This window comes from Lygodium microphyllum, chromosome 4 (assembly GCF_053477565.2).
Source record: "Lygodium microphyllum isolate KBCC chromosome 4, Lygodium_microphyllum_v1.1.10, whole genome shotgun sequence".
Taxonomy (NCBI): domain Eukaryota; kingdom Viridiplantae; phylum Streptophyta; class Polypodiopsida; order Schizaeales; family Lygodiaceae; genus Lygodium; species Lygodium microphyllum.
Genome location: NC_141138.1, coordinates 49,258,367 through 49,285,302, shown reverse-complemented (window position 1 = coordinate 49,285,302; position 26,936 = coordinate 49,258,367). Strand labels below are relative to the sequence as shown.

The 26,936-nt window shown below is 43.3% G+C and overlaps 1 protein-coding gene across 17 annotated transcripts in view; it reads right to left on the bottom strand.

The window, feature by feature from the left end:
* The window catches only part of LOC148037014 (uncharacterized), a 291,479-nt gene that overhangs the window by 196,901 nt on the left and 67,642 nt on the right, over positions 1-26,936 (bottom strand). For 16 of the 17 annotated variants that reach the window (XR_015690559.1, XR_015690560.1, XR_015690557.1 and 13 more), the window contains 4 exons: positions 18,163-18,358; positions 18,003-18,071; positions 17,674-17,783; positions 17,489-17,549 (listed from right to left, as the gene is read on the bottom strand). Coding sequence is in view for 5 of the 17 variants with exons in the window: in XM_087675949.1 (XP_087532075.1) it covers positions 17,489-17,549; positions 17,674-17,783; positions 18,003-18,071; positions 18,163-18,358 (436 nt within the window). In the remaining 12 variants the exon portion in view is untranslated. The remainder of the gene's footprint in view (positions 1-17,488; positions 17,550-17,673; positions 17,784-18,002; positions 18,072-18,162; positions 18,359-26,936) is intronic. The other variant, XM_087675951.1, reaches the window with a different exon arrangement.

The window sequence follows — 26,936 nt, the reverse complement described above, 5'->3', positions numbered from 1 at the left end:
TAATCATGATGGAAGAAACTGACAATGAAGGAATCACAAAACCAACCATGGAGACAATGTTTCATACACCGCCAAAGAACACTAGATACAAAACCTATGGGCGTAAAACCCGAGATTGGAATGTCTCTCCAGGGTCGAGTAGATATGGGAAGACATCCCGCAAAATTAATGAAACACTATATGAGGAGATGTTGACCATTCTCCGTGCTGAAAATGCGTACCATGAGAAAGGAAATGGAAAAGGATATACAAGAGCGGGTTCGAGCTGAAATGATGGAAGAACTAAAAAAGGAGATGCAACAAACATTGGATGCACACATGGCAGAGAAAGACTCAATGATCTCTAATCTACAAGAAGAACTAGAGGAATGCAAAAAGAAGCTGGACGCACAAAAGGAACCACAAATCGCACCATAACTACAAAAAGAAATGGATGTTTTAAAAAAGGATATACACACCTATGCAAGTGTGGTGGAAGGCACCCAAAAGAAAATGGAGAATGTTGAGAATACCGTCACAGAAAATGCAGAATGGATAGATGTGGCAAAAACGAACAAACGAATGCATGGCAACAAAGTGAAAGTTATGAATGCCACCCTAGAAGAAGAGGCAAAAAGACGGGCACGCGCACTTCACGTAAGAGTGGTTGGACTAGATGAGAAAAGCTCCCCAATTGAAGATGCTACAGCTCTTGCCACCAAAATTCGGGCTACAGATGTACCCATCATTGGGGCTTGGCGAGTCGGGAAAGCTAACACAAAAACAAAAGTCCTCATCTTGAAGTTTGGAGACTTGGAAAAGAAGAGAGCCTTCCTCTCCAAGAGGATCGCTCTCAAAGGAGAAAAGATCTACCTAGATGAAGACCTCACCCCACCCCAGTTAGGCCACAGGAGGGAAAATATGCCACGTGTTCTAGAGGCACGGAAAGTAGGTAAATCGGCTGTATACAGAGATGGAAGAGTCATCATCACAGAGAAAAGGACAGCATGACCGTGCGCGGCCTATGAGACCCTAAAGTTCACACTGTGGAATTGCAATGGCTCCCTTAAGACAAATGCAGGTTATTTTGAGGATACTTTCAAAGGGATAGACATTGCTATGTATACTGAGACACATCAATGTAAAGATAGCCGTCTACCTGATGTATATGGATATAGATGGGAAAGTGTATGGGAAAGTGTTTATCGCCCTCAGCCTAGGTGGCCTGGAGGGACGAGGGGTCGCAATTCTATTTAGAGAAGAGCTCCGAGATACAGTCCAAGTGGTACATAGAGATGTAGAGGCAAGATACATACGGAGCAGGTTACATACAAGCAAAACTCGAGACATGTATATTGTCATATGCTATTTTCCCCATGCATACTCTAAGTTTGCCCCTAAAGAGGCATCCTCGTATACACCACTATATGAGGACATAATGAGATACATGAGACAGACCAATTGGATTAGCAGCAGACCATGCTATTCTAGCTTTCACAATGCAATATGGGCATATACACGAAGCACAACCACACATACCAAAATTACCACGCTATGATTTTGTGGAAGCGACCTCACACTTATACAGCACTACTGTGCGAGATGCATTGAGGGAGCTAGACACACAGGCCTCTCTAGATGAGTTTACGGGACAGTTGACCGAGATAATGCACACTTCAGCAGCATACACTTTCCCACACACCACACCGTCAGATAAACCTCCACGAGGTAATGCCCCAGAGAATGGCTAGTATGATGATGAGTACAGAGAGACACGAGCACGTTTTCAGCGAGAGATGGCACTTGGCATATGTACACATAAGCATGCTCGAACACTCTTCAGACGATTGGTACGCAAAAAGAAGCGGGAATACCTGAGCAGACTAGAAACAGAAATGTATTCCATGTTCTTGAGGCAGGACAGCAAGAGAGCATGGAAAAAGATGCATGAGAACCAGCCACCCCTACAGATTACTAGACCGGATGATTGGCATGGATATACTTGCACACTCTATGATGTTCCTGGCCAAGAGCCTATGCCACTCCCCTCAACCTCAAGACCAGCAAATTGCAGATTTTTCACAGAAAAAAAAGTGAGGAATACCGTATGGAAACTGAAAAATGGAAAAGCCCAAGATCATGATGGCTTAGCGGCTGAACACTTCACACATGCCTCTGATATTTTGGCACCAACGCTGGCTCACATCTTTAATAGGGCAGTTTATGAGCGATTTCCAACCTGTTGGTCAGACCATATTATTGTGCCGCTCTTTAAGAGTGGAGACCCCGTGCTACCTAGTGACTACCGAACTATCATGATTGCACACATGCTGGCCAAGATATATGGCTCTATCATCGAACAAGCATTGAGTGAATGGGCCGAGATGCATGGCCTGAGATCAAAAGGCCAGGCTGGCTTCAGGAGGGGATATACAACTCTAGACCATATCTTTACATTGAGGGCAATCATCGAAGAAGGCAAGGCATTCAAGAAAAAGATCTACTGCTGTTTTGTGGACTTTCGCAAGGCCTTTGACACAGTGCCACGTGCTAGACTCATGAGAAGAATGCAAAACATTGATGTGCCTGTAGAGATACAGTGGAGTATCTATGCCTTGTATGAGACAGTGACGGGCAGAGTACGAACACCTGAGGGCATCTCAGATACAGTCAACAGCACCATTGGGGTGAAACAAGGCTATCCACGTTCACCGACACTATTTGGGCTGTATATAGATGAAATTTCAGAATATGTGGACAGGACTGGTGGGACCGGAGCCAGTCTAGCTGGAGTGCTGATACCATTACTGCTTTATGCCGATGATATTGTACTTATATCTGTTCTCTGTTGACTTCATAGTCATGAAAGGAATGTACTACAACATCCTGCTAGACCGACCCTGGATGCGCAACACGAGAGTCATAGAAGACTGGGGCAACGGTCTTATCTTTTTGGGGAATCGAACAAAAGCTGTGAGAGTGGAGATGGACACTTGGAAGACTACCCCAGTCGACCTAGACACCATCTCTACCATGCTAAAGGACAATGGACAGACTAGGGGATCCTATGGAGCCCTTACCAAGTATATCCCGTGCCCTAAGGACGAATGAGAGTGGATGCACATTCTGGCTACCATCAACCTACCATTCTCAGATACTGAGGAGTACAAACAGGCCATCAAGGTGACTAATCAATTCAAGGATACACCTTCAGTACCAGTCTGCATGATGACCGGGAGTCTACATGTAAGACCCACTCATGTTGCATTCTGAGTCCCAAGCAATAGATGCGAGCTCCAGAAGGTCCTAGGATACTTAACCAACAAGTGGGCTAGAAATCCACTGACGAACCTTAAGCCACTCCAAGATCTCTTGGATGAGTATGAATGGCCATGGTCCAAGGTACACGATTTGAACTTGAAATAAATTTGGACATTACTTCTTGACCAACAAGAAGGGAATAGTCAAGACCAAGAGAATCAAGAGCAACCTGACAAAGACAACTCCGACGACAAATATGAGGACTGTTGTTCCTTCAGTGGTGAGAGCGAAAAGGAAATAGATATCCTAGATTACAACACTGGGGAACATGTAATCGAACAAATACAAGTAGACCCCAAACCACGCAAGCAGAGTGCACTTAGAGGTGGAGTCAGACGTAAGGATTGCAATCGAACTTGGTTGGAGCACACACGTGCAATTGATTACGAGCAGGCAGGCCTAGTCCAACCAAGTGGCGCACCACTGCTGCGAACGGACTCACCTTCTAAGCTACGACCACCAAGAGAAAGCCCCTCTTCTAGCGAAAACGGAGAGTTCGATTCCAAGTCGGAAGTCAGCTCAGATAGTGACCCTGAAATACCTCGGCCTCCCAAGTCTAGACGCACTAAGGGGGACCTATCCATAAACGATTCATGAAGTTCAAAAAGAGAAATAGGACGGTGATCTTGCTGGGAGCTAAACGATAGGGGCAAGCAAGCAAACCAATCGAGAGACCCACCAAGGTCAAGGATATCAATTTAGCTAAGGGAGGGGAGACCCCACGGCCTGTCTTTATAGCGGATGACTTGGCTGAGCAAGATGAAGCCAATCTCGTTACTCTCCTACGAGAGTACATAGACGTGTTTGCTTAGTCCCTAGAAGAACTTAGAGGAGTAGATCCGAGTATAGTGACTCACAACATACCCATGACACCTGACGCAACGCCCGCCTAGCAACGACTGTATCCCATGAATCCCAAGCACGCTCACGCCGTTAAGGAAGAAATTGACAAAGTAATGAGAGCGGAATGTATCTACAAAATTGAACACACAAATTGGGTCTCACCCATAGTCATCGTTCTAAGGAAAAATGGAAAGATTCGAGTCTGTATCAATTACAAGAAGGTAAATGCAGCTACGAAGAGAGATAATTACCCACTGCCATACACGGAGCACATGCTTGAGAAAGTAGCTAGCAAAGAGGTCTACACTTTTCTGGACGGCTTCTCAGGATACAATCAAGTGCAAGTGCATCCTAATAATAGACATAAGATGGCATTCACCACTAAATGGGAAGTCTTTGCCTACATAGTCATCCCTTTCGGATTGACTAACACACCAGCCACTTTCCAAACACTGATGTGTGCAATATTCAAAGACGTACTGAGGAAGGAGTTAGAAGTCTTCGTGGACGACTTGTGCGTTCACTCTACTTCGCGAGAACATTTAGGCAAGCTCCGAGCAGTCTTTAAACGATGTCGGCTATACTACCTCTCATTGAACCTCTTGGAATGCAAGTTTTGGGTGAAGCATGGATGTATCCCAGGACACATGGTATCAAAGAATGACATCACCACAGATTCCTCCAAGATCAAGGTCATTGTCCATCTTCCACCCCCAGTTGATTACAAGGGTATTCAGTGCTTCTTCGGACACATCGGGTACTATCGATGGTTTGTGTTAAACTATGCATTGATTGCTAGACCTCTATACAAGCTATTAATTGTATTCAAATGGACCACAAAATGCCAACGTGCATATGAGGAACTAAAAAATGCTCTAACCACCGCACCGATACTACAAGCCCCAAATTGGACACTCACGTTCCATGTGCACATCGACGCTTCGAAATTCGCGATAGGAGCACTGCTGTGCCAACTTGGTGAACACAACCTAGATTACCCAGTGAGCTTTGCTAGCAGACAACTCACTGAGACAAAAATGAATTACTCAACAACGGAGAGAGAGGGCTTGGCCATGGTATTTGCTGTAAAGAAATTCCGACATTATCTTTTGACTACCCCTTTTACTTTCTTTGTTGACCATCAAGCCTTGTTATATCTTGTTAACAAACCATGAGCTATAGGACACATTGCTAGATGGCTTCTTCTGCTTTTAGAGTTTGACTTCTCAATGGTGGTGCGTAAAGGAAAGCAACATTACATGGCTGACCATCTGTCTCGCGTCCCCACGGGAGAAGCGGCTGGACACAACATTATGGATGAACTGCCAGACGCACATCTATTCCGCCTATCCAGCCAAAAAGGTTTGTTTAGAGCTGACATGACGTCATATTGGGCAGATGACATAGTTCAAGAGCTTGAACATGGAATACCAAAACAACCGATAGAAAAGGTCAGCCTCAGGTGGCTTATCCTGAAAATCCAACCGTATCAATTGATAGCTGGCCAACTTTACAAGCTGGGATAAGACGGGTTGCTGCGCAGATGCGTGTGTGAGCATGAGATGCATGACGTACTGACAAAGGCACGCGGTGGAATCGCAGGAGGACATTTCAGTGGAGATGTGACAGCCCGCAAAGTGCTGCAATCCCAGCTGTGGTGGCCTACCCTCTTCCGAGATGTGACACAATTCGTGAAGCATTGTGATGAGTGCCAACCAACTAAAGTCCCTATCCATAAAGATCGCATAGAGCTAATTCTAATTATCACACGACGACCTTTCGAGAAATGGGAGATTGACTTCATCGGGCGCATTAGTCCAACGGCATAATATTCACAGGCTAAATACATCATTGTGGGCACCGACTATCTAACCAAATGGACAGAAGCACGAGCTACGAGAAAGAATGACACTAGAACCACCACTAAGTTCTTATGGGAGCAAGTAATCTCACGATTCAACTGCCCCATCAAACTAGTTAGCAACCAAGGCACACACTTCATCAACGAAGTAATAGCTAACCTCCTGTCCTCCTTCCTAATCATCCATCGAAAATCCTCACCCTATTACCCACAGGCAAACGATCAAGCTGAATCGACAAACGTCTTGACCAAGGTTTTCTCAACTTCACGCAGTGATTGGGATAACAAATTGATAGCGGCCTTCCAGCGGTAGGACAGACCCCCTTTAGATTGACATATGGTACAGAAGCAATCCTTCCCTTGGAATTCTTTGTACCAAGCCTCACGACCGCTCTTCAAGAAAGATTGGATGGGAAGGGGACATGGACAGAACGCTTAATTGAACTCAAACGCTTAACGGAAACCCAGCTTCTAGCCATCCATGCGCTCATATGCGAGAAGGCAAGGCGCAAAAGCTGGTTTAACAAGCATGTCAAGCAGTGTAGCTTCGGACACGGTGACTTAGTACTGCTTTACTCAGTCAAGGAACATAAGCAAAAGCTGAAGTTTCAAGGGCTAGGATCTTTTAAGGTTCGAACCATCAGCTAAACTGGTAACGTCGAACTAGAAACCTTAGAGGGTGAGGGTATAGGCTTCTTTAATGACAGCTGAAAAAAGAAATGTTTCCCTCCCATGCACCCATTGCATGAGCCCCCAATGCTAGCACCCCCTGTCCACGTGCGAGTAGCCACTATCACTGAAGTGAACGGTAGGGATGAGAAAGCAATACCACCAACTTACCTACGCATGACGCTCACTGCTAAACACACATACAAAATCAACGCATTGATCGAAGAGGGAGCTGATTTTAATATCTTTACTCGTGACCATTGGACCCAAATCAGCAAACTGAAGTTGCAGCCCACTAATACTAGTCTCACCCCTTATGGAGGCCAACCCTACAAACTTCTGGGAAAGTGCAAGGTTGCAGTTTCTATTGAGTCTAAGAGTATGCCGATAATTTTCTATGTGTTGCCCAACACCATAGTCACAGAAAACGGCCGGAACGGCCCCTGGCACATGGGATCACCATCCCCGGCACGAATCCATCGTGGACTGCGTTCTGAATTGGTGGAACGTGCCCCGTCCCGTTTCAGACAGGGAACGCAATCCCCGCTACGTTCCTTGAAACGGGACAAGAAACAACACGTGGCACCACTTACCTGTGGCCGGCCGGCCGACCGGCCGGCCGCTGATCTGGCCTAGATGATCTATAACCGCGTCCTACTCCCACTCTAGATCACCTGCGCCCGCTCCAGTTTGCCTGCGCCCAATGCCACTGCTCCCGCTCCAGATCGCATACGCCCCCCCATTCCGTGCTGCGCTGCAGCTTGTGCCAATCCCAGCCGCCTTCTTTCTCTTCCTTCTTCTTCTTTCTTCTCTTCCTTCTCTTCCTTCTTCTTTCTCCTCCCACCTCCAACCTCTTCATTCTCTTCTTTCTTCTTCTTTCTCTTCTTTCTCGAGCGGGGGATACCACATCATGGTATGCACAGACTAGAGCTTGGTTTGACATACATGGGCTGGACATTGATAGACTCCCACCTCTTCTATATGATACTCAGGCTCCCACTTACACCCTCTCTCTCTCTGAGAAGAACAGAGTCATCAAACAAGAGATATGGCATATTTATATACAAAGGACATGGGTCAGCCCTGCACAGCCACTGCCATCGAAGATGGCACATTATTATACACAGTTCTTGAGGATATCAGAGCAGGGATTCATAGAGATTCCAAGATATATGCAGATCTATATGCCACATCGATTGAGAGTTCTTATTGGACAGCTCAGGATATCATCACATCAGCTTATGATTGAGAGTGGCAGAGCCAGTGGCATCCCGCGGGAGGAGAGGATATGCCCCCTTTGCAGATCAGAGGTGGAGAGTGAGGAGCATTTTATTCTCAGATGCCCGGCATACTCAGAGTTGAGATCTAGATACACATTGAGCAGCTCACTTCAGGGATGTATGACTGATATGGATCAGAGATCATTTGGCCGTTTTCTGGGAAAGGCATGGCACATCAGAGAGCAGAGCACATAGCGGGTCCTAGTCAGAGAGGGGCCCACCCAGACGACTATTACACAGTTCTTTCAGACAGACAGAGTGAGAGCTACTGTACCAGCCTCCACCCAGACCTCCGGGCTCACACTACAGCAGGCTGAGGACCAGCGTACCCGACGCCGCACGAGGATCCGTGGGTTTCGGACCCCACAGCCACACCGACAGGAGATCCGGAGGATTCTTGATCTACATCAACAGCAGATTGAGATCCGACGACACTCGACACATTGGATCTCAGATCTCCAGTTTGCTCTTTCTCCACCGCCGATGTATCACATCCTGCATCCAGAAGGGATCACCTGCTATTAGCGACTTCGACGACTGCTACTACATCCCAGGATAGTATATCTCCCTGCATCTGTTACATATACACATTGCACCACTTTATCACAGCCGACAGTTGTTCCCCTATCACAGCCGACCCATTTGTTCCCCTTTTGTAGCCATTATCTGGAGTACCAGAGCTACATACGCACATACACATACACAACACTTATCACACTCACAGCACCGTATTTTCAGTTTCCAGTTTTTAGCTTTTCATTCAGCACTTTTATTTTGGATAGCTGGACCTCATCAGTTGTATCACAGTTTGTCTCATAGGCCAGTTTTGGTCTTTAGAAGACGTTAATATAACTTTCTTTCTTTCTTTCTTTTCTTCCTTCTCTTCTTCCTTCTACCTTCTCTTCACTCTTCCCTTCTCTTCTTCCTTCTTCCTTGAACCTTCTCCCTTCTCTTCCTTCTTCTTCTCTTCTCTTGAGTCTTCCTTCTTCTCCAAGTTCCAAGTTCTCCTCTTTTCTTCTTCTTCTCCCTTCTCTCCTTTTCCCTTCTCTCTCGACTCCTAAGTGAGTCTTGACTCTTGAGCCTTCTCCCTCTCTCGAGCCTTCAATTTTTCCTTCTCTCGACTCTTGAGCCTTCAATTTTCAGCCTGAAATGGCTTCATCTTTCCACCCTGCTCATTGGGTTGGTGGTCAAGGAAGAAGGTCCGATAATTGGTCATGGTGGAAAGAAGTAAATGCTGACCGCCCATTGAGTGGTGGAGGATCTCGGCCATGGACTTGCAAGCTTTGCCCATACAAGCGAACTAGTGGAGCAAACAAGGTAATCTATTGAGCCGAGCATTTGTATTTCAAATTTTTATTGATTTTAATTTTTCAAAGTTACTTTAATATCAAAATATGAAATACCAATTGCCACTTATTCCATTTTAATATTTATGCATAATCAAGTCCGATCTCATCTCCTACATGAGCCAAATTCAGAGTACAGTTTTGTCCGAATGTGACCTTGGAGAAGTAAAGGGAGCTTCTTGACCGTGTAGCAGGTCAATAAGCTTATCTTGCATCTGGACCACGACGTGTTGCTGTTGACCCTGCAACTTTTGTGACACCATCCCCATTAGATGTATCTAAAGCAGGGTCAGTATCAGGAAGTACTACCTCCACACCTATTGCAGGCATTGCATCGGCCATGGCATCAACGGTGCCACATGTTGCACATAGACAAAGCACACTTGATGCTAGTTGGGATCCAAAGAAGAAGGAAGAGGTGGATACATCAGTGGCACGTTTTTTTTATCATGACCACATTCAATTTTGTGCAACCAGGTTAGGGTATTTTAAATTGATGTGCAAGAAGATTGGTGAGTATGGCCCTTCGTATATGTACCTCAATCATCAAAGACCTTACCCACCACTTTGCTTGACAAGAAAAAGCGCCTTGTTGAGCAAGCAGCAGTGACTAGAAAGAGCATGTGGGCTAAAAATGGAGTTTCCTTGATTGCTGATGGTTGGAGTGATACACGCAATCGATCCATTCATGGTATGGTTGCTTATTCTCATGGGAAAATGTATTTCATATCTTCACATGATGCATCGGGGACAGGAAAGTCAGGAGATGTACTTGCAGCAGAGTGGGTTACAGGTATTGTGCTTATTAGCCCAGAGCATGTTGTGGGATGTGTTGCAAATGGAGAGCCCGCAAATAGGGCAGCAGGTGCTATTATCCAAGGATATTATCCGCATATTACAGTTTCATATTGTATGGCTCATTGCTTGAACAACCTACTAAAGGATATTGATAACCTATCATGGATTGCACCTGTCATAGAGCAAGGAGCTCAAATGGTTAGCTTTGTTTTGAATCACCAGTTTCTTCCCAATCACTTCTCTTTGCGGTCGAAGAAGACACTTTTAAAATACTCCAATACCAGATGTGCCTTTAACTTCTTGATACTAGGCAGGTTAAGAGAATGCAGTGGTGCCTTGAGGCAGTTATTTCTTAGTGATGAGTTTACCTCATCAACATTGGCAGATACTACTATAGGTATCTTATGCTTGGAGAAAGCAAATAACTCCACTTTTTTGGATGATGTAAAGCGGATAGATACTATGGTATCACCTATTGTACATTTATTGAGGGTTATGGATGCTATCCAACCTTGCATCGGCAAGGTATATGAGACTATGGATAGGCTGAATGAAAAGTTGCAGGAGTTAGCACCAAATGGTGAGCATATGAGAAAATACGCCATTTAGTTGTGAGGAGGTGGAACTCCTATAGCTCACCCATGCATGCAGCTGTATTTGTTGTGGATCCTGAGTTCTAGGCCAAGGGTCAGGAGAATGACACTGAGGTTATGGATGCATGGAGACTTATATTGTCTCGTCTAGTACCTGATCATGGCACTAGACGAAAGATCAAAGATCAGCTTTCATGTTATAGGACCTTTTGGGGTTCTTTTGGTTGTGGGGATGCACAGGAGGATCGCTCTAAGATTGGGGCAGTTTTGTGGTGGGAGGACAATGGTTCAGATGGTCCTAAGTTGCAGCAACTAGCCATCCGTATTTTGAGTCAGTCAGTTAGCTCCTGTCACAAGACTGTGACAACTATTACCTTTTTGTTGATTTCTTTATTACATATTTTATTTGGTTTTTCTTTTTGGAAGGATCCCTCTTGAAATCTAAACGCCTGAGTTGCATGGCCAGTATGTGAAACGGACAGGAATGTCTAGTGAGTCAAGACTGGACAGTTAAGGTCCAGTACAAGTCTGGAAGAGACTAATGGCACTGTAGATTGACAAGCCTGGAAGAGACTTGTGAAAGTGTATATAGACCAGTGTGTTGAAAAACTAGCCTGGAAGAGACTAGTTCAAAGTAAAGATGGACAAATCTGCAAGAGATTAGTCCATGTGGGATCATCAGTGGAAATTCACTTTCAGTTGAGCTACATTACAAATTTGGATGTAGCCATAGTCTGCAAAGATGGTCAGAAGACTAGTGGGATGCAATGGAAGCAACTCCTAAAATTTAGGGAGTTACTATTTTTGGACCTCAGAATCTGTTCGCGTCATTATCTTCATTTTTGCACGAGGATTAATTCTCTGGTTTGTGCCGAGGTCAAATTTTGCACCGATCATAGAGAATTTTAGACCGAAAGGTTTAAACAGGGAAATTGCTACATGTATGCCGTGTGTCACAATTTGGGGATAAATTCCCAAAAGAGAGAGAGAGAGAGAGAGAGAGAGAGCAGCACAAAAACGAGTTTCAATGCATGAGGGGCAGATTGGGGGCTCATTGGAGAAGGATAGCTGCAGATGGAGAGCTCTTGAGAGCTGGTCTACCTTGTCTATGATGCACAGAGACTTGAGTTTGCTTCCTACTCTCTCTCTTTCTCTCCCTGACAGTATGGTTATGATGCAGAATCAAGGGCCTTTCTTCTGATTCAGGTACAGCTGTGTGGAATATGTTGTTTTTGCATGAGGCAAGAGCCTCTTTTCTCCTGGAACAGAAACAGTTGTTTGCTGTCCCAGCAGGGACAGGTGAGGGTGGTAACCTCACCAAGCAAGTGTCTGAAACAGCACTAAATCAGTACAGATATTGGACTGCAGAGGTTATTTCAGAGCCCAATTGATGTCAGAATCAAGGGGCAATTGGCCCAGATGATGCAGGACAGTGCAGGGAATAATATGAGCTGAGAACAGGTGTCAAAACAGGTCTGAACCAGTAATTACAGCAGTGAGGGTGGTAACCTCACCAAGCAAGTGTCTGAAACAGCACTAAATCAGTACAGATATTGGACTGCAGAGGTTATTTCAGAGCCCAATTGATGTCAGAATCAAGGGGCAATTGGCCCAGATGATGCAGGACAGTGCAGGGAATAATATGAGCTGAGAACAGGTGTCAAAACAGGTCTGAACCAGTAATTACAGCAGAATTGCAAGTCTGAACCAGTAATTTCAGCAGACTAAAATGGTCAATTCTGCACTCCAACCAGAAGTTTCAAACTTGGGCAGAGTTTCCCCTCCTGGTCAACTTGATTCGGGTCAGTAATTGTACTATTATGCTGTCAAATTCACCCAGAATAGGTGAAAGACAGCCCATTGTATTTTCTCTCTTTGTAAAAATAAAGAAATACCGCAAGGGGTGCCTGACTTAGGGGCCAATAGGGTGTCTGTGTGGCAACAAGAGCATTCTAGCTTCCTGTATTTCTTCTTGATTCTGTGTCTTTAAGTTCAGGTAAAGTGGACGACTGTAAATTGGGTGAAAGCATTTATGTATTTTGGTTGTACACTACCGCCCTTTCCAGTGAACAGACCGGTTACAGCTCCTCTTGTTTGGAGCAATTGTGGAGTACGTACACTCACATTGCTTCAAAGAAGAGGAACCGTCTTGGTGTGAAGAGGGAAAACGATCTAGTATTCGTTAGTGCTAATTTGAGGATGTTATGTAGCAGTATGACAACAAAGCCCGATCCATTCACAGAGTGGGACATGCAACAAGAAGAGGAGACACATGCTGATGTTGAGGGAGATGCAGCAATTCATGCTACACATGATGATGAGGCTGGCACTTCAGGAGTAGCTAGAGCAGCCTCAAATCATATTCATGATCTTTGATTTAGTTTACTTATCATGAGTCTCATGATACATGACACATTTACATTGTATATGATATTATGATCATTGATGACAGTGTGACACTTGGGCTGTTGACAATTGTGCCATGCCGATATTATATTTGTACTTGAGTCTTGCAGTCTTGCAATTGCCCTTTGGGCTATTTTGGCATGCCGCATTTTGCTTCAGTCTAGAGATTAGACTTTATATTTGTAGTCTTTTTTTGGGCAATGAGTATGTTCTTTCAAAGATTTGACTTCAATTTCATATTTGTAATCTTTTAAGTTTTTTGGCAATGGGACCATAGGCATGTTCTTTTAGCTTAGACTTTAAAGTTTAGTTCATTGTTCATTGTTTTATCATTTTTGGCATATGTATTATGGATTTTATTATTTATAATTGAATAGCTTACCTCTTGAGCCTTGTAAGTTGCAATTCAATTTCTAATGAGTAGTTGTAGAATGATGCATGATATCTTAAAGTTAAAACTTAAAATGATTTGTCCTTGTGGATTATAAACCTTGGTTTTAAGTTTTAACACTCCAGAGTCCACATGGATTATGAGTGAAATATTAATTTTCTTTCATGAATTTTGATTTTTTAAATGTCGTTCCCATTCCCACGTCCCCGTTCCCTAGGTTTGGCGTTCCCGTCCGCGTCCCCATTCCCATCCTCTGTTCTCGTTCCCCGTTTCATGTTTCTATGTCCAGCACTAAGGATGTAGACACAGAATCGCTGCTAGAACAAACTTTTAAGAAGCAAGCTTGTTGCAATGTCAACTACGAGTCGCAACACATCTACCTAGCCGTGGGTAACATCCGCATTGTTACAGCTTTCAGCAAGGGCGGTGTGGCTCCTTCCACGTCCACAAAGCCACCGGTAGAGAAACCCACACCAAATCTCAGGAGAGGGATTGTGACTTGTCACAGCCTAACCAGCCTCAAGGCCAGTAAACCACTAGAACCAACACTAAAGCCCATGAACCCTAGTTCAAATGGGCACCTAAACAGGGAGTGCCACCTGGGAATAGAAACCCACGGCCTCACAAGGCTAACCATCCACACTCAAAATCTAGGAAGCTCCGAACCATAAATATTGACGTACGGTCAAGCCGCGATGGGTCCCTAAGACCTTATTGCAAGCACAAGGCTACTATGCGGGTAGCACCTGGATTTAGCTACCTAAAGCCCAAACATCCAAAGGCACTACTCAAACACCATCTTCAAGCTTGACTATACGAAACGTCCCGTCAGAACCACTCAAACCACAAGTGACTCGAGCCACTAAATCCATGGAATCTCTAAAGCCTAGCTCAGCAGGGCATAAGCCAATATATCAGCCAAAACCGCAACCTGTTACTAACAAACCGACCACATCTAGTCCCGGGGATGTCCCTCCCTCAACTCTCAAGCGCACCAAGTAGTACATCAACCGCAGCCAAACCCGCACCCATCAAACGTAAGGCCAAGCTACAAACTCATGAGCAAACCAAGCAACAACCATTAGCTACTAACCTCTCTAGCGCTGTCAAACCTCAACCACTTGCTAGGCATAGACCCTCTTATGAGCGGTGCTCAATTCTGACCTTGGCCACGGATTTAGCTAAAAATACTAGGGACGACTTGGTTGCCTGCCTCCAAGGCTTGGACACTACTTTCATGACATTCGGCATTTCATGATCCTGAATTTTACAAACACCTCGAAGCACCTCCATGCCCTTCTACATATGGGAGTCTTTCACTTTGTCAATATTGCTCCAGATGACACAGTATTTCTCAATCTTCTCCCCTCTTGTGCAACTTCCGGATGGTGGGGATGCCTTGTTTCTAGACCCCATCCTGTCTTGCTGGAATCTGATTGCTGCCTGTTTTCTTCCCACAGGTCAGTCTGAAGAACCCATGTCAGAAACTGGGGCAGGATGAGGAACAGGCTACTGAGGCTGGTGGGAGAGGCAGGATGGAAGTGACTCAGGCAGGGCTGGGGCCTGGGGACAGTGGTGCAGGGAAAAAAGGGTGGGAGTGGCAGCAGCTCAGCAGGACTGGGGGCAGCGACACGGGGAGAAATGGAGGCTGGCACAGGGAACAATGGGGCTAGTGGTGTGGCCAAGTGGTTGGCAAGGCAAGGGGGTGGTGGTGGTGGGGGTGGTGCAGGTCGGAGCGGCGGTGGTAGTGGCAGTGGCAGTTGCAGTGGCGGTGGTGGTGGCAGTGGCGGTGGGTGAGGAGATGCAAATGGCAATACATGACTTTCTAAATGAATCTCTCTCTCTAGAACCCTGTTAAATAACAAGGGGGTTGCTTGACATATAAAAGCTGCTGACTTGACGAAACTTTCAATGTAACTTGATTCTACAGTCGAAACTTTCATTTTTCATGAAAGTTTCGAATTGGCATCATGCAAGAGCTAGAGGTAGTATAATTAGAGATCATTTTGATTCAAATCTTAGGTAAAGTTTAACTAAACCATTAAATGAATCTCTCGTCCTGGTGATAGGGACCATTAGAGAAAGTCTTTCCTTTCACTATGGAGGAAACAACAGATGTGTGAGAGAGGACTCAGATCTTTCTAAGTTCACAAGTTGCTCTCGTCAAAGGATCAAAGTTGGAGATGGCACTCTGATTCAAAACCTATTACTTGCACAATGGATGTGTGGAGGCACTGAGCTTAGCAAAGGAGGCTCCTATAGAAGTTATAGTGGGGAGAAATCCCTTTCTAGACTAACCATGCAATGTCCATTTGCTTAGATATACCACCATGTTGGAGATGGCACTCTGATTCAAAACCTATTACTTGCACAATGGATGTGTGGAGGCACTGAGCTTAGCAAAGGAGGCTCCTATAGAAGTTATAGTGGGGATAAATCCCTTTCTAGACTAACCATGCACTGTCCACTTGCTTAGATATATCACCATGTTGGAGTGGAGGATACAAATGTGCAATTCCAAAGTGGCGCAAACTGCCACCCAGAATTGGTATAAACAAATTTTCACTCAATTTTCTTGGCTTTTGGAGAAGCATTGATGATAGCTTTAGATCTAGGAAGATTTCGCTCTTCCTTTGGTTAGTAGCAATGTGGAGCCTGGCAATTGGCATATGGATTTATTTAGGTTATGGCAATGTCACATGTAGAGAGCAAGGGGAGACATAGGGGCACTGTTTGTGGGAGAGTGATTTGGGGGACAGCAGCTTGGGTCATGGACAAATGCCCTACATGTGGATTGAGGATTTTTAGGGGAGCTAGTCCTTTCTCATGCATGATCAGCAATTAAGCATAAGAGATTTTTCATGGACAGTAGACTGCGAGGCATTGTCACAGATGGGAGTTGATCCCTACTATTATTGTTTATGGGTTGTACGATGATCTTGCTGAGGTTTTCAACACATGCCTACTTAAGAGACTGTCTCCAAGATTAGGAGAGAGATTGTCCACTCTCTCTACAAGAGATGGAAGAGACTACAGAGTGATTATTAAGACATGAGGAGGAGAGATGATTTTCTTCAGAATTCGAACTCCAGCACCTTCTTTCATTTAGAGTCATGTATGGTTTGGCATCACAGACCACATGATTGGTTGTTCATTCAGCACTTGTATTAGACTGCCTATCGAAGGCCTATATTGGGCTTATTCCTCAGAAGTTGTGTCTACTTAGTGATTTCTCTTTCCTTTGAGGGAAAATTTTGCAAGTTTTAAAAAATTACTGAGGCAAGGAAATGGAATCCATCAAACAGCGGCCATCCCAATGTTCAACTGAGCGGTTCACCTCATGGTCAATGGACTATGGACAATATTCACCTCATGGGCCATGGACAATTTACAACAATTGGGAAACCTGATAGATAATGGCATTAATGAAGCGTTACGAATATAAACATTCATCTTTGAAATCCACCATCAGAAAAGGAGTTCAGGCCTCGTATATGGTGAAGCTTTTTAAGAAAAGGAACATTAACTCCATCGTGGGGCAAAGAGGAGAGAGGCCAAGCTAGATTGGGTGGCACTTCTTGGGAAGTTTCGAGCCTCAGGCTGAAGAGGATAGAATCAGGTTGTGAAACCAAACTTAAGAGAAGATCAAGTGCATGAGGTGAGTAGGAATAGACATGGAGAGTGGTCAAAGTCCAATACAAGGAACTTAGCGTCAGACTTGCTGTAGAACACAAATGTTGAAATTGAGAAAAAACTAGGAACTCCCAAAAATGACATATTGCATTCAAGAAAGGCATTGATCATACAATGTCCTTTTCTAATGTCTGCCTGATGTATATTTGCATTTCAATGTGACATTATCAATGTATTACTTTTAGCATGATCTGAATGATCTGCTGAGCAGTAAACAGGATACAAACTAACAAACATACTAATAAAAATGTATAATCAAACTATGCACTCCTTGAGCTTAAATAACAAGAAAAAACAGCTTTACTCACTTTATAGACTGGAGCCACTTGCAAGGTGCTGGTCCTCTGCTGATTCTGCAAAACTTCACGACTGCTTGTATATCAAGTTCAAAAAAGGCACTGTTAGCTCATGAGTTAACATAAAATCTACAGCTGATGACAAGTTTATTGGTTGAAAAAGTCAATCTCTATCCAAGTATTGAAAGGAAAGTTGCCTGCAGACAGCCACAGTCAATGTATATGACGTATGGGCAATCAGGTTAAGGTATAAGGAGCGACGCCAGTCGACTTCCCAATCACTTTCACCAACAACTTTTTCAAGCTGCTTCACAATCAGAGCCATGGGTCAGCTCATCAGTAACTCACGTGAACAACTTTATCAAAACCAAAAATACCAGTCCGCAACCAGTGACCCTTTGAAACCCCACCCCCAAAAAACAATCTGTTCTGAGTACAAGCAGTTCGTATGACACTCCCACTCAACCATCAACTTTAAAAGACACACAAATGGAGTGAGAGCATGATGCTAACTGAAGTAGCTTACTTGCGGGGCCCATCTACGAACAAAGTAAGGTTGGATATTGGCTTGCTCATTGAACAGGCCGAACCCATGCTGTCATTAGACATCCATTTGAATTTCCATGAAAAAGTGCAAAACAAAGTTTCCAAATCAAAATGCAAGAGATAAAGCTTTTGAACAATACCGTCTGTCGAACAAAGAAAACAAGATCGTCATCTTGAGGAGTCTTTAACTTAGTCATACCCCTCACAAAAAACATATCCACTAACTCACGCCAAAATCGCATATCTAGCTGATCTTCAGCTCCTCCAATTATGCCTGCATTTGCTGAGCTTTTCAAAAAACTGGAATGCTTCCGAACAATGCTGAGCAGCTCAAGCCTGTAGGAAACAGCCCATCTCATATGTGCATGTGTGTACATTGGAATTTAGAAATAATGATTTCTCAAGACACATAAGTTAGAGGGACATAACAGAAAGAAGCCCAAAGTATCTCCAAGTGATGAGACGAAAAATATCATTATGTGTTAATTACCAACCTTTTTGTGGCAAAAAAAGGTGTGGCTAATTATATTACTTGCAAGAAAATACAACTGAATACAAATGCTCAACAGTCTAGCTAGAGCTGAATGCAAATCAAATCACATGTATACAACGCCTATCACGGGGTATGGGGGGGGATCGGGAAAGAGGGCATGGTGAAGTGTAACTACTAACACTAGGGTTTGTCATCCTACAGGTGAAAAGGAGCATTGTTGTATGATGATGTCTAGGCGTGCCCTTTGAAATTGAATGAACAGCCCAGTCTGCAACAACCATCACTTAGATTTTAAGAGCAACAAGTACTAAACATGCAAATTAGCATAGCATACTACTGATAGTAATGTAGATACATTATGTAGCCATACATGCTGAATTGATTTTCTAAAAAGATCTACTAACCTGGGACAATTCAAGATGATGAATGGGGTGTTCAAGATATCATTTTCTCCCAATTATCTTCCTACAAACATCCTTTTTATTTGCTGAGCCCAAGTGTTATTGAGCCAAAATGAGAAAACAAGCTCCTTAATCTCTTCTGTGATGATGCTTTTGTGTCCTTTTCAGTGACAAGAAATCCACAATAGTTGTCCATTCTTGGTAGCGATCAACCTAGATCGTGCACTATACAAGTTCCTGACATGAATGTTTAAAGCCCTAGCCATTGCACAAAGATTCAATTGGGATACTTCAGCATCGGTTCATAATTCTTGGTTCATCAACATAAGCATGGTGGACCTCTTCACAAACAACTCTTCACACGATAGAGGTTGTTTCATCAAGTTTAGGCTGCATTATACTTTAGATACAATGGCTTCATTAATTTCTGCATTAGACTTTGGTTGAAACTTTTCCATACAAGGTAGAAGGCAAAACCACTCAAAGTTGTCCCTTCTTACTGCTACATCCATGCCATATATCTCATTCAAAAACAAATTCAATAGATCTTGTGCCACTGCCTTTCATTTTGGCTCGCTAACATCAATGTCATCCTCTTGCACTCTTTTTCCAACCACCTTATTGGTATGCCTTTTCCTATCCACCTCATACTGACATATAATCTTCTATGAAAAGGAAGAACCTATAGTAGAGGCTTAAGATACATATGTACTGCGGGCTGAATCCATAACCTTGACACCGATCAAGAAAGGTAGTTGTGTTTTGAGCTTTGTTTGCTCATCTGGCATTCGACTTTTGCCCCAATGGGAGCCACTACTTTGACACTTGGATATTACATTGAGCATTTGGTTACGCAGTTGAGCTTGAGGGTCTTCCAGTGAGACTATGGGACTTGGTGACATGTACATGCTCTTCTCATGCTTTATGTACGCAGTTGATGCTTAGTGGGCTAATCCGACATTCCTCTTGGGCCGGCACCTATCTCTATCACGATGTTGTCAATCATGTATGCATCTTGGTTGGTGACCTCAACATATATAACAATGAATTAATCACCTCAACATATATAACAAGGATGTTTACAGCAGGAGGTGACGCTTCTATATTAAAAATAGCCTTTCTGGGATAGTATCGAGTTCAAAATAACCTTATAATTTTGACCAGCCACTGCACCAAGGTCCCTTTCCATGGTCTCAAAGGATCTCTATGAGGAAAATACCTTCGCAAGAGACAACTGAAGCATAAGGGAGTAGTTGTAGAGACAAAGACAAAGACCATTGTTTTACTGCTGTGAGCACACTATTGTACAAAGAAAGAAATATATATTAACATCTTCTAAGGCAGAAATCAGCCTACGAGACAAAATCATGTACAATGTTGATCATCACTAGACATCAAAATGTGGCGTGTTGGAAGATGGTCAATGATATACTATGGTCAAGGTGGTGTACAAGACAAAATAGTGCTCATAAAGGGATACTGTGGGAGGATGAGACAGTACATGTCTAGCTGTGTGGCTAAATTAGGATCAGTGAGTAGAGTATTTCATACATCCCGGATGAAATAGTATGAGGGTAGCATCTAGATTGGACACTAACTCTATCAGTTGCTGCTCGTGTCGCGAGCAAATTGCCCTCATCTCTCTCTAATGTAGCATCTGTGTTTGGTATCCCTATATCTGCAGGCGGCATGCCACTCTGACCTCCTTCGCGCTCTACACTGTCACCCCTCTTTGTGTAGCTATCGTGTGTGTGGTCACTGTCTGGAAGAAATCAGTAAACTTTAACTAACACCCCCCTCTCTGTGTAGTGCCAGCCTATAGTAGCAATGTGCAGAGCTTCTGAATCTCCACTAGAAACTGGCCCAAGTGGCACTAGAGTGGGGATTCCATAACTAGTCTAAGCAAGGTGTCTCCTCCAAACAGTGTAGGGTATCTAGCTCGGTGTAGACTCTGCATCTACAGATGTAGTGCTCCTCGCTCTTTACCTTTTCATGGCATAATCTACAAATTGCTTAACTCTGGGGATATGGGCTTCTCTCCCAGTCTCAATCTGAAGCTGGTGAGAGGATGCCCTAAGTTGGCCAATGGCTACCTCTCATGTGGCATGTATACATCTAGAGAGAGAGACAGAGAGAGAGATGTTTACCCAACCATGGAGAGAGAATTTCCCAACCATGGAAAGAGAGAGAGAGAGAGAGAGAGAGAGAGAAACAAAGAAAGTTATATTAACGTCTACAAAAGGCCAAATAGGCCTATGAGACCAAAATGCCACATCTGAAAAACATGGGCTTTTCCCAAGTCCCAAAATAGCTATCATCTAATGCTGTGACTAACTAAATGGAGGATAGACAATACATAGTTGATAAATACAAAACAAGATACAATGTGAAACTCCTCTAGAATACTTTCATCCCAAGATATTTCTCATGGGTCTATCTAACATAGAGAGGCTAAAGCGGTGAGGTAGAACTCTCCAATGACAATGTAGTATCCTTTGTATCTACAGATGATGCCTCCTGTGGAGGCATGGACCAACTAGGCATGGCCAACTGCATCTCTTAGTGGTTGTATCTAGGGTGACTCCTCAACGTGTGGTGCAAGCTCTATGATACAAGGAGTGGTCAATACTGAAGTGAGCGATGCACAGTGGCGATGCAATGTCTGGCAATGAAAGTATTAGATAGAGAGTAAAACGTGAGCAAAAGTAACAACTGAAAGTCAGAGATAGACATGCACGATGTTCTTGGGTACAATTCTTGTGTGTGTACCTCTTTAGGTTTTAGATAGATATATATGAAAGTACAAATGTACTAAGGGTGTGTGTTCACACCCTGCACATATAAAAGGCACGATGGCCCTTTATTCCCAACAACCTCCCACCTAAACGCAATGTGCCTTAAGAGGAGAAAAGAATCAACTAAGTTTACGTATGTACAAAGCTAAAATACATTTACCTATCCAACTCCCATCATCTATCAACAATGAGCAAACCACTATGCTGAAAGACCCTTCGTGAGAAGATCTACAAGATTATCATCTATATGCACTTTGAAAAGCTCAATGCTCTTGCTGTCAAGTACATCTCTAATGAAATGATACTTCACCTGTATGTGCTTCCTCTTTGCATGAAAGATGAGATTACGTGCTAGCATGATAGCACTTTGACTATAACAATGGAGAACAAGTAACTCTGTAATGCCAAGCTCTCCTACCAGACGTGAAAGCCATAAAGCCTCCTTGCATGCCTCAATGGCAGCCACATACTCTGCCTCTGTAGTAGACAATGCAACACACTTTTGTGGCCTGGAGATCCAAGAAATTGCTCCTCCTGTGAAGGTAAACACATACCCAGAAGTGGACTTTCTACAATCCGCATGACCAGCATAGTCTGCATCTGTAAAGCCAACAACAGATGCCTTCTGCTTTCCAAAGCAAATGCATAACTCATTTGTGCCTTTGAGGTATGTCATAATACCTTTCACTGTATCCCAATGTTTTTTCCCAGGGTTTTCTATGTATCTGCTAACTACCATAGCATACATCAAACTGCCAACAGCTAAAGCATATGGTATCTTAGCCATTTCAGCCTTCTCATCATCAGATGTATGGTTGTGCTCTACACTGAGTTTCACATATGGAGGCAATGGAACCCCGATTATCCCCCCCCCCTCCCCCCCCACCATACTGAAACGCTGCAAAACCTTCAAGATATACTCCTGCTAAGATAGAGTAATCCTTTTGATCTATCTCTAAGTATTCGCATACCAAAAATGTGATTTGCATCACCAAGATCCTTCATGTCAAAGCTACCATGAAGACTTTGCTTCAATGAGTCCAAGACATGAGTATCCCTGCCAGCAACAATCAGCATGTCATCTACATACAGAACTAATATAATCAAGCCGCAATCTGCTGCCTTCTTGGTGTACAAGCAATGATCCACTCGACTTCTATGAAAACCTTGAGACTTCATAAATGTATTAAACTTATGATACCATTCTCTTGGTGCTTGTTTCAGCCCATACAAACTCCTTTTGAGTTTACATATCATCTTCTCTTTCCCTTTTGCCACAAACCCTTCAAGCTACTGCATATATATGTCTTCATGCAGATCACCATGTAAGAATGCAGTCTTTACATCCATCTGTATGAGCTCCATATCTTCAACTGCAACCAAGCCCAAAATGGTTCTCAATGTAGTCATCTTCACTACAGGAGAGAAGATCTCATCAAAGTCAACTCCATGTTCCTGCTTGTACCCCTTCGCAACCAATCTTACTTCGTACTTTAGCGAGGAACCAAAAGTGGCCTTCATCTTGTAAACCCATTTGCATAGAAGGATTTTTTGCCCTTTAGGAAACTGCACCAAGTCCCAAGTGCCATTTTTCTCAAGAGATTCCATCTCTGACGACATGGCTTTATACCATTTCTTGCTAACCTGTCTATCCATTGCTTCCTTGAAAGCAAGACGGTTCACCATAGTCTTTCAACATGACATAATAAGCCATATTGTTTGCACCAAGAACGAATCTAGTAAGTTGTCTAGTAGCCCTAGACAATCTCCTAACCCAATGATCATTGTTTGCTAGTTGTTGAGCCTGCAAATTTCCATTTGCAGCTTGCTGTCCTGGCATTTCAGCCTGCAAATCAACATTAGCAGCTTGATGTCCTAGTTGTTTCTGCACATCCAGTGACTCATCAATATGGGCAATGTCTAGCTGATCATTTCCAGCATTATTTTCTGCATTTGCAGGTTCATTTACAACGGGTATTTGCTGTTGTACAGCAAGCACATTTTGCTGTCCAAAAGATAGTTCTTCTCAAAATACAACCCTATGGACCTCCTTAGTCTTTTCGAGTTGTTTATGCATGCGATCTTCTCCGAAGATAACATCATTGCTGCATACTACTTTCATTTTCTCAGGATCAAATAATCTATACTTGATTTCACCTTCATCACCATATCCTAGGAAAATACATTTACAGGACTTTGGCTCAAGTTTGTTGTGTTTTTCCTTACGTATGTGCACAAATGCTTCATAGCCAAACACTTTCAAGTGTGCATACCAAGGTGACTTGCCCGACCATGCTCCTTGCGGAACTCCCCCCCTCCCCAAAGACCTGTTTGGTGACCGATTAATCAAGTGTATGGCTATCATAACAGCCTCTTCCCAAAAATCATGAGGTAAAGCAACATGTGACAGCATGGTACGGACCTTATCCTGTATGGTCCGATTCATACCCTCTGCAACTCCATTTTGGGGTGGATTATGAGGGGCAGTGAGCTCCCTCTTTATCCGTTTGCTTTTTCACAAAATGCCTAAAAGGCCTTGGACACATATTCCCCACCATTGTCAGAGTGAAGACACTTAAGTGTCTTATCAGTCTGATTCTCAACTAATACCAAGAATTTTTTTAACTTGTCAAGCACTTTGTCCTTGCTACGAATAGGGTAAAACCCATACCTTCCGTGTAGCATCATCAACAAAGATTATAGCATTGAGATCACCAGAGATTGAGAAATTTCAGATTTCTATGCTGTAAGCCCTAATCTGCAGGCAGAAATTAGGGTTTAGCAGCAGCCTCAAGAAGTGTGCCAGAAATTGGAAGCTCCAAGATTTGGATTCAACAGGGTTGAAGCTGTTTTCAATCAAATTCAAGTGGAGGAACCAACAAATCAATGAATTTGGGGCATTTTCCATCTCCATCAAAGCGAATGAAGGCCAATTGACTGCCCAAATCAAGGGGCAAATCAGATTGAAGACTTGTTGGTCATTTTGGATAGTAAGGGGAGTTGGAATACCAAAAGGGATTGGAAAAATCCCATTGTACATCTTCTTCTTCTTCAATTAAGTTAAAGAAATAACGAAAGAGGCACCGATTTTGGGGCCAATAGGTTGCCCATTGTCCAAGACTGTGAGTTAATTTGCATTTCTTAGTTTTGTAATAAATGTTTCTCTTGTAACTGAGTTGTAATCAGGGAATTACCACCCATCCACGGCTTGTGTGACAGTTTGGGCCTGCATTTGCTGAATTTTTTTGTCACATTTGGGCTGAAAATCATGACTAGTTGTAGTAACAGTAGTCATCTCATGCACATTAAGAAATTGAAGGAGCACAAAACTTTGCAGTGTGGCAAAAACAATGCTATAATATCTTGTTGCAGAAAAAGTAGGCAAGGTTGATTAAGACCAAAGGGGCCAAGCCCGCAGATATGGAATAGGAAGATTGGGATAAGTTAAATGAGCTTGGACTCTCAACCATCAAGCTATCGATTTCTGATGCCTTGTTGTTTAATATTCAAGGTGTGGATTCTGCCTATATTATTTGGACTCGACTAGAAGAACTATATGCTCAGAAGAGTGCCGCAAGCAAAGTGTATTGGCTGAAAAAGCTTATGGATTTGCGTCGTATGAAAAAGGGTACAACAATGTCGACTCACTTGAGTGAGTTTAACTCCATTTTCAGCTAGTTGGTTGCTTTGAAGTTCTTGATTGATGAAGAATTTAAGGCTACGTTCTTGCTTTGCACTCTGCTAGAGAGTTGGGATATATTCAGAATTGCTATGAAATGCAATACTTCAATATGCTGATGTAGAGAGTGCTCTACTCATGGAAGAAATGAATCGGCAAAACAATGCATCCAGTAAGTCTTCTAGTGCTTTGCATACTAGGGGCAAATCACAGTAGAAAGGCAAATCACGCGGTAAGGATGTTGAATGCCATCATTGTGGCAAGAAGGGTCACTTTAAATGTGACTGCTACAAATGGAAGAAAGAGAAAGGAAAGGGCAAGAAGACAGATGATAGCAAGGAAGAGAAGAAAGAGAGTCAGCCTAAGAAGAGCAGTGTCAAAATTGAAGAGGTGAATGTAGTTACTCATGACAGTGACAGTGGGAATGACATACTCTATGTTTCTTCACACTTTAGTACACATGCTTTACTTGCAGATACGGATGATGGCATGCACACTTGGATTCTAGATTTAGGTGCTTCCTTTCATGTCACCCCTCATCATGAGTGGTTTTCTGACTATACAGGGGGTTGACATAGTATTGTCCCTCTTGGGGACAACTATGCATGTGACATTGCAGGTATTGACAGTGTACAGTTGCAGTTTCAGCATGGTTCTATCTTCACACTTCAGCATGTATGGCATGTACCTCAACTCAAGAAAAGCTTGATTAGCACAAGGTAGCTAGACGACAATAGATTTCATACCACCTTTGGTGATAGAAAATGGAAGATCTGTAAGGGATCTAGAGTGATTGCTAGAGGTTGTAAAAGTGATACCTTGTATCCTCTCCATGTATATAGTGTGTGTAACCATGTTGTTGTTGTGACCGAGTAACCAAGTGTTTCTTTGTGGCATGGCCGATTGCAACACATGAGTCAAACTGGAATGAAAGTGCTTTCTCATTTGGGTTACTTGCCTTGTCTTCGTTATGCTGATTTTGAACATTGTGATCATTGTGCTTATGGTAAACATGCACATACGTCTCATAAGAAGTCTCTTTTACTGAAATCTTCTCCTAAAGAGTTAGTACATTCTGGTTGCTATTTATAAAATAGACTATAATGGGTAGAATAAAATAAAAAATATGTTATATGAAAACAAGCTTTTTTAACTAGCTAGCACCATCTTTATAGCTCGTCCTAGACAACCTTCTTGTGTGCCACTTTTACCATGCTAGAGCCCAAGTCCTATTTACAGGATTCAAGGCTCGACTATGCACATTCATCGTGTAAATTACTATCCTTGGATTCTAGATCCAATGACTGTCACTTCTATACACTGGGATGGTGTAGGTTGGTGGTATAACATGCCAGCTCTTGGAACGCGAGTGTGACCCAATATGCAACTAGTCCCCCCCAGGCTCGAGGGTAAGCCCATTTGGCTCTATGGCTGGAGGTGAGTCTGATGTACATTCCCTCATGATTTCTATGCCTGGTCATGGCTTGTGTTGTGCGTTGCGTGCAGGTTGGATCGTTGGGGATTTTCAGGAGGCCTTCATGATGGT